This window comes from Styela clava, chromosome 10 (genome assembly GCF_964204865.1).
Source record: "Styela clava chromosome 10, kaStyClav1.hap1.2, whole genome shotgun sequence".
NCBI lineage: Eukaryota > Metazoa > Chordata > Ascidiacea > Stolidobranchia > Styelidae > Styela > Styela clava.
The window spans coordinates 5,812,040-5,828,979 of NC_135259.1; the positions used below are offsets into that span (position 1 = coordinate 5,812,040).

The window sequence follows — 16,940 nt, forward strand, 5'->3', positions numbered from 1 at the left end:
GCCTTGTTCGGGGCAAAAGCCGCATAAATACTTCGTAAATAAAAAGAAATATCAAACGAACAAATCCACCTTTTATATATTTTATTTGCAAAAAATAAACGAAATGAAATGTCTTGCACTCATACATTATAATTTATTGAACGTCAAAATTAGATAAAATATCAAATTCGACATTATTGAACAGTCGAAAAAAAACACGTTTCAAATTATATGTTTGCTATTGTATATATTGCTACAGTATATATATAACTTTTACTGGCCAACCGATACGCTTGCAAATTTGCAAACGTGAAACACAGTACAACAGATGATAAAAATTAACTTGACTTAAATCTATTTGCTTATACTATATATAACGTTCGTGATTCTTAACTATATTTCATATTTTTACAACTCAAAAAATGAATATGCTCGAAAAATTAACAAAAAAGCCAGAATAAATAGCATAAATACAACAATTGTCATTCGGATAAAGCGGTTTACAAATAAAAATTTTCGAAAGTACTTGACATATGGCACACTGTCTATGATGAACACCGAATACTACAAACTTGCTACATCGGACATCCCTTTTGGATAATATATTCTGTTACAAATATATCATCGTGGCTCAACAATCATTTTTCCCGTTTCAGGCCTCATTGTCAAAGCGTACTCAGTCGCTGGTAGTCCGGGATGGTCGGGATGCATTGATAGTTTACAATTTCTTATGATTTCGGTTGTATAAAGAAACATTTCTATCTTTGCGAGTAATCTTCCTGGGCAAATTCTTCTTCCCATACCAAACAAGACAACTTGATCGCCGATTTCCTTACGAAACTCACCGTCTGCATCCAGAAATCTCTCTGGTCTGCAGTTATAAAAAATGGTTTAGTAATTAAATTATTAACCGATTTTTTTACTGAAGGGAATGTTTCATACGGTATGTCATGAAAAATCAAAAATCCTTGACCCTAGTTTATCATTTGTGGTGGAATAAATTATATTTGAAACAGACGATCTGATTATTACGTTTCAGATGGAATTTAGGGATTATCCCTAAGTACAGAACCCAGATTATTAGAAACATATTCTAGAGAGAACCGTCCAATATTACTTTTGGGTTTAATCATATGCAAACACAAGTTCAAGTGTTAAAGAAATTTTCTTCATTTTCGCAAAGTAATTAGGAAATTATGGATTCTGTTATTACTTATTTGGTTCACTCTCTTATGTCTGACTACGAATTGTGTGATATCTTTCGATAAAATATACTTCTTCCTGTTTTGAAACGCTTATTTTATTAACAAATGCTTGTTACTTACCGGAAATGGTCTGGACTATTCCAAGTCAACTCCTCATGATTAATTGACCATTGGTTTATAAATACGATAGTTCCACGAGGAAGGTCATATCCAAGTAGGCGGACGTTGTCACGGGTCACTGCATGAGGTATTGTGAAAGGAACGAACGATGAATGACGCAATACTTCGTGGATAAATGCATTTGTGTATGGAAGCTCGTGTCGATCAGCAAAGCTGTTGAAAATTTAGAAACATTTTGATTTTATTTAAGAAAAACAAAAAAATGAATGATGGATTCAAAGCAACGACGACGTGAATTGAATTTTAGATGTACAAAAGTAAAGTTAAGCAAAATGGTTATTCCGTACTTTATTGATACAGTTTATTTGGTACTCCCGAAGTATGTGAACCAAGATGGCGGACACCGGAACGTAGAATGTGTACCAAGATAGGGTTATGCCATAATTTCATGTACAAATACTACAGGAGTCACTTGGCTAGTCCCCAAACTCGTAAAAAGAACTAGAAGAAATTGGAATAAAATTATGGCCTAACCCTAACCTGGTACACATACTACGTTCTGGTGTACGCCATCTTGGTTCACATACCTCGGGAGTACCATTTATTATGTATTTTCGTTTTTTTTTTTTAAATTTAAAATACAGAATAAACACAGTCATAAGAAAAGCAATAAAATTTCTAGTTCTCTTTACCTCGGATTCTTTTTGTTTCGGCCAATAAACGAATCAATTTCATGCTTTATTTTTTCTTGAGCATCTTCAAACACGGATGCGTAAACGAAAATCCACATCAGAGCTTTTGCTACGGTGTCAAATCCAGCACCCATCAGATCAATTGACTATAAACAAAATAGGTAAGTGAAAATATATTTTTTATAATAATGTAAATTTGTGCTATATTTTAATTGAGTTAATTTGAAGATTTAAATATTTGAAAGTTCGTGTATTCGTAACCATGCACTGATTAACTGTCCCCATGCCCGAACTAGACTTGTCACATAAAAGAAAACAGCGAGCCGCCATGTGACTGGCCATCTCCCCCTCGCCAGGATTAAATATGGGAATTATTAATCACTTACGACTAAAGAAATCGGTCAATTTTAGTTATCACGAGAGAGAAACACAATATTGAATTCAAGCGTAGTTGTATGCTCGTTAGAATATCACTAAATTTTTCGTCTTCTGAGTTAGTTCATGGAAAATGTTTCTACCAACTAATCTCATGCAACTAGTACCTCCAATGCCTTTACTTCATACTTACGCTAAAATGGCTGTAAATTATCATTAGCTGTATTACTGGTACGTATATTGTTAGCGTTTTTGCTCTGAATTGCTCAATAGTTCTAACAATGATATATAAATTATTACCGTGTTCATAATGTGCTCGTCCTTGAAGAGAGGATTATTTTTGTATTTCCTACATTTCATAATCAATCCGTCCAGCACATTTTTCGGTTCATGTGAAACATTTTCCTGGCCATAAACTTGATCAAAATTTTCCATATGAGTTTTGATATTATCGTGCATGAAGCTGAAACATGAAAATTATTAATAGTTTTATTTTTAATCAAAAATATGTGATGAAGATACGAAAACAAAAATAAGCTAACTTACTCATAAAATTTTTTTGAAACGGCAATGAAGTTTTTCAGTATTCCGGGATAAATCTTTCTGACCCATGGCATCATGTCTGATATTGACGATGCGGATTGAAATTTGCTGAATTCATTGGAGCTGTCAATCACAAACTTTATCTGTGAATCACCTGGTGCATAACTGAAAAGAAAAATGAGAGTTTTATATTAAAACAGAATGACATGAAACCTAGTTTCTGGCAACGCTAGTTTTTACCGTGGATTATACCTATTGGTCACTGGTAAATAACCCGAAAAGATAGGTAACCATTGGCTGTTTATCTGGAAATTGTTTGAAATCGGAACAAAGGAATACAAAGGAGAAACCGTTCAAGTAACTATATCTAAAGTGAAAACTTACCGTTCGCCAAACATGAAAGAGCAGAATATGTTGCACGTCGTCCATGCGATGTTATTAAATGTACCAGTCATTTCATCATCTGATGTAATAACACCGTGCTCTTCCTCTTTTGATCCATTTTCCTTCTGTGATTTTATTAGTCTGTTAGAAAGATTAGATATTTCTTCTTTGATAATCTGCTCCACTATTGACTTAGGCCTTGCTGCAAATTTGTTGTTGTTTTCGTCAGGCCTGACCTTTTTCAGGGCAAAGTCACTGAGAGCATCAACGATTAACTTTCGATATCTTTTGTGTTCGTCTACCGGCATTGAAGCGAATGCAACGCTGTGACCATCGCATATGTATTTAGTTGAGTGCATTTCAGGTCTTGAAATAAAATCTCCAGATTGTTTTACCAAGGCTTGCTTGATAGCATCTTTACCATTTACCACAATGACCATTCTGGAACCGAGTTTGAGACGATATACGGATCCGTACTTCTTGGCAAACTCAGTCATAGTGAGATGTGGATTCGGCCCAAGTTGAAGTATGTTTCCGATGATTGGCAATCCCCTGGGACCTGGCGGGAGCTTGAGTTTCTTGCTGCGACGCAAGATGTACCGCACAAGCAACAAAATGGCGGTGAAAGCAAACGATAGCCGGAAAGAACCGGCGAATGCGGACAAGACATGTGGAAGGAAATACATTGCTCGACGGTCGCGAGAGAACGATGAGAAATTGTGTCTCGATTCGATACGAGCTTCGTTTTATACTTATCTGCGCACGCGACGATCAGTTTTGCGGTCAACTTTTACACGCTAATTTGCCACAAAATGTCCGCCCTTAATTCTCTCCTATTCATTCACAAATTCCAATCTTATTCCGTTTTTGTAAATATGCTTAGGGCAAGATCGTAAACGCTATACAATAGAGTCTAAAATATTACGACGAAGGCGGTGTTGATTTTGTTAGAATTGCAAAAAATATTTAAAGGCAATTAAAGAAAGTTTTACGAAGAATAAGAAGTCTCAATGACACTGCAAAACATACACCTTATACACGAATATTGGATAGGATTGAGTAAGGCAAATGTTTTGCATTACAAGTTTACAAATTTATTCTGTAACTTTTCGTCTGACCAAAGTCGTCAGCATTGCCCAGACAAGCACACAACCAATTTCCCATTAACGTTGTTTTCATAATTTATAAAATCATTAGTAACCGCATTCCCAATTTATCATATATAGGATGTTCTTATGAGTCGTTTTTACATCCTCAGACCTCGGCCAAGGCTTTTTTACGATATCCACTGAGACATAGGAAGCGGAACTTTTCCCGTTTGGCATTGATAGGTTACTATCGTACACACCTATTGGACTCTCATGTCCATTTATTTGATACCCTACATAGAAAAATTTACGTTATGAAGATATAGGACAGTCTGAAAAAGCAGACATAAATATGTTCATGGTTAGGTGGATGTTACGGTTCAATTTAAAACTATCGACGGGATTCAATGCAATAGGGCCCCGTTAATATGGAATATAGTAATTAGTTTCTAAAATGGTCAAACATGGTGTGAACTGTAAAGTACCCGTAAGCTGCAGTTTGACACATACTTAGCTATTAGTTATAAGTATCACGACAGTTTCGGCCTTGGTTAACGAATTACATCCCTGGGTTATCAATCCCACCGTCGTTAATATTTCGCGTGTGAACAATAATTGTTTTGATGCCCGACATCTCCGTGTAAAGGTTTTATTCATACATGGTCAGTGGATGGATGCTTTCTATTTTTAAATACGAGAGAGATATCTTGAGATTACATGACCAGAAGAAATCGTACTGCCGTAATCGCACGATTGAATTCGACTCTCGCACGCGAACAATCATTCACCACACGCAATAATTATAACAATCTCACCGCATTGCGTGTGAGACAATACTCGCGGGAAATTTAAAATGGAAGAAGAGTCGGCAATTTATTTGAATTACATAAGATTTAGTAATAATTAATATCATTAGACGAGAACAATCGCGTGAGAAATTTAGAACCATTAAAAACCAATGTTAGAGATTCTAACCGTTCGCTAAAAAAGTTTGTGATCATGGAGCATATGTACCATAATCGTATATTTGAAATAGATATTTCCACTTTTTGTACAGCCTCGATTATTTTCAATATCATAATTAAAGTGGGCATTTATGTATCATTAAACGACATATTCAGTTTTATTTTACATTTGCTTCGCCTGAATAAAAGAAATTGTGACTCATCCATTTAAATCTATTTAGAGACGCGAAACCTTAAAAAATTTGCTATCTAAAAGTCACGTAGGGTCAAAAACTAAAATTTATAATAGTAAAGAAGGTTAATAATTCTACTTCAGCAAATAAAAAATATTGCGAGCTGCTCTGTTATTGTCGCACCTTCTATCTTACTTCAATCGGGATTAAAATAAATTTAAAACAGATCAGGAAATAGTGATGGAGCAATATTTCAAATCAACAAGAATTAAAAAGCATCTATGTTTGATATGAAGTATATTGATTGTCATCTATTTGGTTCGTTGCTAAAAATACTTAGAAACAAACCTCGAACCAAATCATTTTCTACAAAACGGATGCGTCGATGTAGATAAAGTGGCTGATAAGACCTCGTTTTGATAAAAGGAAGTCAATTTTAATTCGTCATTGTTAAATCGCTGATGTTCTTGTCACAAACATGCGGGAGATTTAACTTCGCACGCAAGTTTTTAAAGTAGTAGTGCAACTTGAGTGCCACAGGCAAGTATATGCTAATTTATAACCAAACTTGTCTTGTTTTTGTCACGTTAGGGCCCTACCACTTCATCTATCATGTCTGTTATATTAATAATATCTGTAACGGTATAGGGTTGAGTAAGTCTAATTGAGAACAACACATCTTATATTCGTAAGTGTTTGAACAAGATTGAATGTAAGAAAATTGTCCTATTTGCACGGATTTTACGAGCGCAATGATTCATTCAGATAAAGCACGCGAGTGTCGATGTTTTGCATTCGTCCTCACGCAATATATGTTTAAATATGTCGACCAATAGTCGGAATAGTGATAAGTGGCCAAGAAAAAAATGTGCTCAAAATACTTAAAAAATACAGTATACCCGATAGCTTAGAATGCAGTTGGATAAATGGTTTCAATAAGCATTTTAATCACCTCTTTTGTAATAGGCATTTGCACTGCCGTATAGACAGCGGTTTTTGTGTTTGTCACCACGCAACATTTGTTTTACAAGTCGAATAAAAAATGAAATACTAGTAATGGGCCAAAGAAAAAAAATCGCTCAAAATATTATACCTAAAACGTGAAGTTATTTTAAGTCGTTCAGCAAAATGTGTAGTGGGCCTGTATTACACGTTCTGATTCGTAAATGGGCCTCTTTTCATTCGGGATCCCGATACGAATCAGAAACTAGCCGTCGTAAAAAAAGGTTCTTACATCACCGCGATTAACACTTTGAAAAATAAAAACGGGATTTTGTGGGTTAATCTGTAAATCCCATAATACTTTGGATCACTTTTTATCTTAAAGATTTAATTTCATTACCCCTCCGGAAAAAATTTGCGAGAAATCGTGCGGAACTTAGATTTTCTTGTTTGCACGAAATGGTATTGTTACATCTATTTGTTTCAAGAACTGGATTAGAAAATTGTGTTGCATGCGAATGATTGCGTGCTTGAACATAATTCTCTCGTTTCATCTGCACGCAAACCCAGGTACTTTGAGGTCGTTTTTCTCTCCTTTCGGAAGCGAACTCACGCGAATAATAACAATAGGATGACAACAGACATGAAGAGTTTCTTCTCAATGTTCACGATAATTGAATTTAGTGACTCTAAAAACGATTGAACAGTGGTTACAAATAAACTTTTTTTGAATTTTCTGATTGAATTCTCGCTCTTCCGATACCAGAAACCGCAACAACTTTACCATGGGCATAAATTATCTCCAAACAGCAAAAATTCATTTACATTTCAAAACAAGTGGAAATGATCCAGTAGTTTGATATTACAAACTAATTTTTTAAAATTCTGGATTTCGGTTCGGCCCCACCACTTCATCTATCATGTATGTTATATTAATAATAGCTGGAACGGTCTAGGGTTGAGTAAGCCTAATTGACAACAACACATCTTATATTCGTAACTGTTTGAACAAGATTGAATGAAAGAAAAATGTCATATTTGCAGGGATTTTACGAGCGCAATGATTCATAAATATGCATTAAATTTGATAACACAATGTTAGTCACGCAATGTATCACAAAAAGTAAAATATTTAAAAAAACATTTCCAATCATTTCATTTAATATAAATGACAAAAAATTTATCTGACATGACTATTGCGTGTCTGAATCAAATTAGAATCTATGGTTTCTCGAAGTAATATGCTAATTACTCTGCGTAGTTTTAAAATATTCTGAGAAAAACATTTCGTTTCTCACGCGATGTCACTAATAGCAGAACGATTTCCGATCGTCCAATATATCTGTCTGATCGTAACTTTGTCTTCAAATTTATGCTTTGTCACTCTAAAAAAATAATGTGTGCCTGCTTTTCTTTTTTGAATTATTGTATCAAAATGTGTCATTTATCATATTTCAGAATTAAAACAGTTAAGAAACAAATGGATAATCATATAATTTTATTAGTGGTTTGATATAAAAAAGATAACCTTCAATAAACATCTGATTTTACTGTATGAAAACATTTACTGCAAATCTGATAGAATTAATAGTAATATTATTGAATCAATGTGATTGAAATTTCAAAATTGTCGATTTCCTTCACAATTTCAAAATCAACTGTCTCACCTTAGAACATGATTAAATAAAGAAAAAAATATATTCGAGATTGTTGAAATCTTGTAAATTTACCATAAATATGGGAATTGCAAACAAATATTTTTAAACAGAGAACATCAAAGGAATCATACTATGAAACTAGTTCAAACCTGAAGCTATACAGTACTTCATTTCATTTGAATAAAAAAAAAAATTGCAAAAATTTATTTATACCCACAAAAATAAATGAGTACGAAGAGTACACAGAATTTCACCACGAAATTTGTGTATATGCAGGGCTGCCAAGGGCTACCTCCTTATTTCTAAGACTTGTCCTTATTTTGACATGTGTCCTTATTTTGGTCCTTATTTTTATGGGTAGAGGTCCTGATACCAGGCACTTAGATTGGTCAATTCCAATGACTGATTTTCTAGAAATGATATTTTACGACCTCATTGATTACCACGCGCAATCTTTACGTAATAACCGCAAATTAATTGACACAGTGACAAAACAATAGCCTACCGGCCAAAATCAGTTCGTGTAACTTGAATCCAAATACAACTTGGAAATGAGATGGAACAGATTGTTTATATGAATAAAGAACTGCTGGAGCAAATCTTTTCTAGTGCAAAGTATGACTAGACACGGGTCGCACTGGCACGAATACATTTTGTTTATTACATTTCGTTCTTTGTTATTCTATTATTATTTTTTCCTGATGTCCTTATTCTTGGGTTCATATCGATGGCAGCCCTGTGTATATATATATTGTCTTATTATCATGATCATCGATATACGTTACATAGAGGCTTAAATCTACGCCCGGTAAATGATATACGAAGTGTACATAGCGGAAATAGAATGAAGTATAAGATTCACAGCAGAGTAAGAAATACTCCATACTGAATTTTTTCAGTTTTTTACAGGAAAAAAATTCTAAACAAGAAATGCGATTTATATCGCAACCATTCTGGGTAAAAACAATTAGAAGAGAATAATTCTGAGCTAATTTATAGGTTACTAACGAAATCCGAATAACTAGGGTGGTGCATTATGCTGGAGTATGTATGTTTTTCTTAATTTGAACACAATTTCGAACTGGAATCTAGTTGAGGGTGAACTCTGTGACTATATGTGTACATGATGATTACTGAAAATGAAATGCAACACTACTCTGAATACCTAAGATTAGTCGATTAAGCCGTATTAGTATGTTTTGCATGAAATGTTGTGTTGCTTGCAGCTAGGTTGAAAACAAATTCATTTGCTAAAACCTGAATATAAACGCTGAGCTACGGTCCAGCCTTGAAAAGTTTTAGAATAACTTTGTACAATGGTAAAGCCGCGGAGTATATTCTATTTTTATTTCAAATTTGAACCAGAAATGTCTTTGTGACTCTTAATATGTGATCTTCTTTTTTTTTGGAAAAAATATTGTTTTATTCACTGTTAAAACGCCTATGACTAACTCTGGCTGTGAAGTCTGAATAGCCGACTTCCTATATATATTAATTTGTTTGAACGTGGAAAGGTCATTTAACGAATATGTATTCTTTGAAGTTCAAAATCTAACAAACTTATAAAAATCATTGTGATTCATTCAAAAATCAATAGCGTTATTCTTTCGTGAAGAAGGATAATTCAATTTATCGGATCAACCAATTAATATGGAAAAACAAACGTCCACTCCCACTAACACGAGCTCAAACCAAAATGGCGGATCAGATTCAAACAACGGTTTTACAAGTCGTGTTTCGCCCGCGGCTGTAACGCAAATCTCGGTCTGGGAAATGCATAAATTTCCATTCGTTGCGTGCGAACTATTCTAGCTTTAAACATCATTTACAAGTTCGGCAACCCTGATTATAGAATGATAATCAAACATCTGTCTTGTTTTCCGCGACATTGCGTGCAGACGATGACCGCACAAAGAACCACTACATCAAACTTCTTAGAAAAGCTACTTCCGAAATATCATAGAAAAATTAACATTCATTTCTTTTACCAATTATGAACTGTGAATAAAGTTAATATCCAGATCCGGTTTACAATTGGCCCATAAGTATTAAACGATATTAACGAGTTAAATAAAGAATTCTTTTTCTTGGATCTAATAACGGTCACAACATCTCGTGCTAATTCAGTCAATAACAGAGATTATCACGACCACGAAATACATCATCTTAACTATTCATATCATCACACGTCAAGTTTAGAGAATACCAGGCCGACATTTTTGCTTTTTCGAAGAAAGCATGACATATTATGGAAAGTATTTTTGACATTGTCTTTATACAGATACAGTATTTCGAAGCTTTTTTATTTCAAGTTTGAAACACTACCCCTTGTAAAAAAAATCAATTTTGTATAACTCTATTATGAGATTTGCAATTTACCATACAATTTTATTTAATCTTGGGGTATCCTTGCAATAATACGATAACATAAATGCAAGAAAAAAAGAATCGTTATTTGCCACCAAATCGAGTGACCATTGGGTTTCGCACAAACGACGTTTTCATTATCTGTGTTTTTGAGAAAAGTGATTTTTATGAATCTGAAGTTTAGAATGCGAAAAGTTGTTGTATATAATTAGGAGCGCTTGCCAAAAAAGTCAGTCTGACAAATAGACTGGATTATTTTTTTTTATTCTATATCAGTGAGACCTTTGCTGCTGCATTAACGCTGATAGATATTTTATATTGGGTTTATATTTCCTAACTTTCAAATAAATACACGGACTACCGGTACTGGTTTCATCTTACAGGTTACTCCTATTACGAGACTTAATGAAGTTCATAATTGAGAACAGAGATTCACAAGCATATGTAGATGAAAATATGTAGAATTGTAGAGTAATGCAGTTGCAAAGTTTTTAAGACACGGGAAATTTTCGGGAATGGCATCCCAATCACGCAAGCAATAGTTCGTTTTGTTCACTTCTCTCTTGTTACCCTCCCTAATCGCTTATATTTCTTTCGAAATCAATTTATAACAGTTAGTTAGCAAGTGACTATAACCAACGTGGGCTTTACAACTTTTAAATCAAGCAGAAATGACGAAAAAGGGTGCTGGCACAGACGATCTATATTACGTAAAAGTGTGACCAAATGAATGCTGAGCTTTTCTCGACAAAATTTCGCGAGAGCTCACTCATTTGTTACGTCAAAATTTATTCTTTGTAGCCAAATGTCATGAAAGGACAAAAAGAGTTTAAATAAATACCGGATTGTTAACAATCGATAATGAACAAACGAACACCTATTTTCATCAGATAATTCATAGTCTTGAAACTTTTTATATAAAATAGAATGATCTCGTTTCCGAGGCCTCGCTCGCGTGCCGAATAAATGGGCTCACGTGCCAAGTTTGGCACGCCTGCGAGGGGTTGCCCACCCCTGGCTTAAACCATTCCCAACTCTTCACGTTCCTGCTCGAGCACGACTACTGGCGGATAAAGTAAGCGATAAAAATCTTCTTAGCTCCGAGAATAGTTGCCACAGCTAAAATCAGACTGCAAGAAACAAAACCATTTCTAAAAATTGCAGCAAAAGCAACAAAGTTTTGCGTTTGTCATCACGCAATATTTGTATTACTGTGTCGAATAATAGTCGGAATACTGATAATAGGCCAAGACAAAATGACGCTTGAAATATTACATGAAAAACGTGGAATTTTGGTGAGTTGTACAGCAAAATGTATAAAGGCCCTATATTAAGCATTCTGAATCATAGGGGGCCTCTTGTTATTAGGAATCCCGATACGAATCAGAAACTAGCCGTCGTAAAATGAGTTCTTACACCACCACAATTAACATTTTAAAAAAAATTTTTTTTGTGAGTTAATCTGTAAATCCCAATAATACTTTGGATCACTCTTCATCTTAAAGATTAAAATTTCATTCCCTCTCCGAGAAGAATTTGCGAGAAATCGTGCGGAATTTGGATTTTCTAGTTTGCACGAAATGGTATTGTTGCATCTATTTGTTTCAGAACTGGATTAGATGATTGTGTTGCATGCGAATGATTGCGTGATTGAACATAATTCTCTCGTTTCATCTGCACGCAAGGTACTTTGAGGACGTTTTTCTCTCCTTTCGAAAGCGAACTCACGCGAGTAATAACAATAGGATGAAAACATGCATGAAGAATTTCACATCATTGTTCACGATAATTGAATTTAGTGACTTTAAAACCGATTAAACAGTGGTTACAAATAAGCTTTTCTAAAATTTTCTAGTTGTTGTCTCGCTCTTTCGCTACCAAAAACTGTAACGTGAACGGCAACTCGTTTACATTTTGAAACAAGTAAAAACAATCCAGTAGTTTGATATTACGAACTAATTTTTTCAAAATTCTCGATTTCGGTTGGTAACGCAATTTTGTGATTCAATTACACTTGCATTTGTATCCGAGTGTGCCATTCAAACACACAAGAAAACGCTCCTTCCTCAACATAATACATGCAAATAATTTTCAAGCACTAAAAGTAAAATAAAATTTACAAAATATTTTAGTTTGAATTGGTTCAGATCATTGAATAAATATTACAAAATTCTTGTTTTTTCATCTAATTTTAATAGGTTAACGTCGGTCGCATTGTCGGATGGACAGCAGCATAGTGTCCTCATATTTTTTACCAGTAATAATTTTAAACTTTTATTTTCACCTGCTTTTCCACTCAAATAATAAATTCCATTAATCTTGTAAGAAGTACTTGACGAAATATACAAAAAGTGGTTCGATAAATATGAATACAAGCATATAGTAAATTCCTCAACCAGTAAAATAAATAGCTATACATCAATGTTCGCCTGTATGGAGTTAAAAAAAATAGACATCGGTAAAAATGGCATAGAATTTGATAACACAATGTTAGTCACGCAATGTATCATAAAAAGTAAAATATTTTGGAAAACATTTCTAAACGTCCATTAGCCATTTATAAAATCATCGGTTAAACTACTCTCATGTAATTAGGTATTATTTTTAAACAAGTTTTGCTTTTAAAAGTCATTTCGGATTATAAAAATGACAAAAACTTACCTGACATGACTATTGCGTGTCTGAATCAAATTAGAATCTAGGATTTATTTGAAGTAATGTTTTAATTACTGTGCGTAGTTTTAAAATATTCTGAGAAAAACATTTAGTTTCGCACGCGATGTCACTAATAGCAGAGCGATTTCCGATCGTCCAATATATCTGTCTGATCGTAAATTTGCTTTAAAATTTATGCTTTGTCACTCTGAAAAAATAATGTGTGGCTGCCTTTTATTTTTGAATTATTGTTGCATCAAACAATTATCATTTACCACATTTCAGAATTAAATCATTCAAGAAACGAATGAATAATGAAATAATTTTTATTAGTGTTTTGCTACAAAAGACAACAGAGAATATACATCTGTTTTTACTATATGGTCACTTTTACCGCGAATATAATAGATTTAATAGTAATAATATTGAATCAATGTGATTGCAATTTTAAAATTTTAGATTTATTTCACAATTTCAAAATCAACGGTTTTCTCATTTTAGAAGTTGACTGAATATAAAAAAATATTATAGATTGGTGAAATCTTGTAAATTCACCATAAATATGGGAATCAAAAACACTGTTTTCAAACAATAAACATCAAAGAAATCTCACTATAATAAAATATTGTGCTTATCCTTCTTAGACGAGAAACTAGTTCAAAACTGAAACTACCAAATGCCCGATTTTATTCGGAATAAAAAAATTGCAAAAATCTATTTATACCCACAAAAATAAATGAGTACAAGGGGTACACAGAATTTCACAACAAAATTTGTGTATATATATATTGTCTTATTATCATGATCATTGATATACGTTATATAGAGCCCTAAATATAAGTCCGGTAAATCATATACGAAGTCCATAAAGTGAGAACAGAATGAAGCGTGAAGATTCACAGAGTAGGAAATAATCCATACAGATTTTTTTTTAGTTTTTTTACAATAAAGAAATGTGATTTACATCGAAATCATTCTGAGTAAAAAATAAAAGAGAATATTTCTGAGCCAATTTATGGGTAACTACTGAAATCCGATGAACTAGAGTGGTGCATTATGCTGGAGTATGTATGTTTTCTTAATTTGAACACAATTTCAAACTGGAATCTAGTTAAGGGTGAACTCTGACGATATATGTACATGGTGATTACCGAAAATAAAATGCAACACATCCCTGAATACTTAAGATTAGTCGATTGTGCCGTATTAGTATGTTTTGCTTGAAATGTTGTGTGGCTTGCAGATAGGTTGAAAGCATATTTATTTGCTAAGACCTGAATAAAAACGCTGAGTCACGAAAATTTTTTTTTAACTCTATATACAATGGTAAAGTTTGCAAAATAGAATCTGTCTTCATTTCGAATTTGAACCAGAAATGTCTTTGCGCCTCTTAATATGTGATGTAAGCACACGAGCACTAACGATTTATTCAAAGATGTTTTTAAAAAATCATTTTTTTTTTGGAGAAGATATTATTTTATTCACTGTTAAAACGCTGTTGTGCACTGTTTATATCAACTCTGTTTGTGTAGTCTGAATAGCCGACTTCCTTAGAAATTAATTTGTTTACACGTAGAAAGCATAGCATATGATATTAGAATAAATTATATTGTTTATTTGTGGGAAAATGCACAAGTAATGATCTTTTACGAATATGTATTATTTGAAGTTTAAAATCCAACAAACTTATAATAATCATTGTGATTCATTTAAAAACCATGAGCGTAATTTCTTTTTTAAAGAAGAGTAATTCAACTTTTCAGATCAATCAATTATAGAAAAAACGACCACTCCCACTAACACGATCTCAAAACCAAAATGGCGGATCAGATTTCAACAACGGTTTTACAAGTTGTGTTTCGCCCGCGGCTGTAACGTAGATCTCGGTCTGGGAAATGCATAAATTTCCATTCGTTGCGTGCGAACTATTCTAGCTTTAAACATCATTTACAAGTTCGGCAACCCTGATTAGAGAACGGTAATCAAACTTTTGTCTTGTTTTCTGCGACATTGCGTGCAAACGATGACCGCACAAACAACCACTACATCAAACTTCGTAGAAAAGCTACTTCCGAAAAATTATACAAAAATTAACGTTTAGTGCTTTTACCAAATATGAACTGTAAATAAAGTTAATTTTCAGATCCGGTTTACATCAGGTCCATAAATATAAAACTATATTTATTTCTGGGATCTAATCAAGGTCACAATATCGCGTGCTAACTCAGTCAAAAACAGATATTAGCACGACCACGAAACACATCATTTTACCTATTCATATCATTTCGTGATGAATATATATATATATATATTTCTATTTTATCGATTTGGTCGACAACACGAAGTTATTTTCGCTGTATTTGGGCGATTTTTGGGCCACAATTTGTTGTCGCCCAAATAGTTTGGGCTTTATTTTCTACATAAATCCCTCAAGCAAAAAGTGAAACTTTTCGTCATTTTCAACATTACCCTCAACTATCACCACATAATGTTGGATTTGAAATTCAAGCAAAAAAACTCTGGTTTTTGCCGACAGTTTCTAGGCCTAGCTATATCCCGTTTTGCTATTTTTGCTAAATTGTGGCTACAAAAATAAATCATGATTTTCTCTTTTCTAGCCCGGTTATCTTTTGGCCAGAATTGGAGGATTAACAAGAAAAAATTTTCGCTATCGTATGGTATTCCAATAATTCACCGGAAACTTATCTGGGACTTGCGACACTGCTATGGTATATTTCACTCTGACAAAATGTGCAAATTGCAGACGAGACATATGACGTCATATATGGTCTGCGTCTGCTCTGTCAGGAGCGATGAGAGAAGTTGGTTTTAGTTATCGTTTTGAATCAAAGGCAATTCAGTTTGTACATAAGGATGCGGGACATGTTATTATGTAAAACAAAGGCTCTGAGATATTGTATGCAAAGAAATAGTTTGAGATGATGTTATCACTTTGAGTCTGCAAAGTATCTCGCTACCTAATTATGGAAGACATTAAAAAATATATGGAACAGACGTGATAGTCCTATCCAGTGCGACAGAATAGGATTTCGCAGTAAATGTAGTCTAGTCCAATATTTTTTAAAAAAAGGTAAACTTTATATTATTTTGTAAAATAAATTTATGTTTTGTTTTCCTAGTCACAGATTTGGGAAAAAACGAAGCTGACAGAAGATCATTGAACGTGTACGGAAGTCTGTCAGAGATCAGGAAAAGGAAAACTTTCCAAGCAAACTCGAGAACATTAAAATAGAAAGTTTATAGTATATATTTATAAGATAATTTTGAGTCATTTAAAAACATGTGGAAGGAAAACTGTTATTTGAAGAACAAAAGGTTCAATGAGGATAAGACAAGTGAATATTGTCAGAAAAGCGTAAGGTCAATCTGGAAAAAGGTAGACACAGTAAATATGGGGAAAAAGACAAATTGGTTGCATCTCTATTAATTTATTTATAAGCCAGAACTATTGTACTCTAGAAAAGGTTATCTATTACAATCCATGAATATAAATATAAGTTCAATAAAATTTCGGCAGGAGACGCACGCACCAATCGAATTTTGTAATCTGTGTATTGGGTTTCTCATGTCTTAAAATAGGACTGACCGGATTTTGAAACCCATGCCTATTTAGCAAAAAAATAGGTTATGATATATAGCGGTTATTGTAATATATATTCTTGATTACTATGTACTTTTCGCATGCAAATGTACTTTGTTCGAACACAATTTTTTGGAAATAAATCATGTGTGACCAGGTGTATACCACCGTGCTTATTTTAGCCGGAGATGTT

At 33.6% G+C, this 16,940-nt stretch overlaps 1 protein-coding gene and 1 long non-coding RNA gene across 2 annotated transcripts in view; one reads left to right on the forward strand and one right to left on the reverse strand.

Annotated features, from left to right (window-relative positions):
* LOC144428163 (uncharacterized) overlaps positions 1–16,940 on the forward strand; it is a 93,536-nt gene that overhangs the window by 68,524 nt on the left and 8,072 nt on the right. The window lies entirely within an intron of this gene.
* On the reverse strand, positions 95–4,031 carry LOC120337706 (cytochrome P450 1A1-like). Its single transcript, XM_039405582.2, has 6 exons — positions 3,299–4,031; positions 2,918–3,079; positions 2,672–2,834; positions 1,997–2,142; positions 1,305–1,517; positions 95–850 (listed from the first exon to the last, which is right to left on the reverse strand). The coding sequence occupies exons 1-6, from the start codon at positions 3,982–3,984 to the stop codon at positions 601–603; spliced, it is 1,620 nt and encodes a 539-aa protein (XP_039261516.2). The 5' UTR covers positions 3,985–4,031; the 3' UTR covers positions 95–600.

Coding starts and splice junctions, on each gene's coding strand:
- LOC120337706 (XM_039405582.2), bottom strand. CDS start 3,984: ATGTATTTCCTTCCACATGTCTTGTCCGCATTCGCCGGTTCTTTCCGG. Junction 2,143..2,671: donor ACGAGCACATTATGAACACG/GTAATAATTTAT, acceptor TTTTGTTTATAG/TCAATTGATCTGATGGGTGC. Junction 1,518..1,996: donor CGAAACAAAAAGAATCCGAG/GTAAAGAGAACT, acceptor AATTTTCAACAG/CTTTGCTGATCGACACGAGC.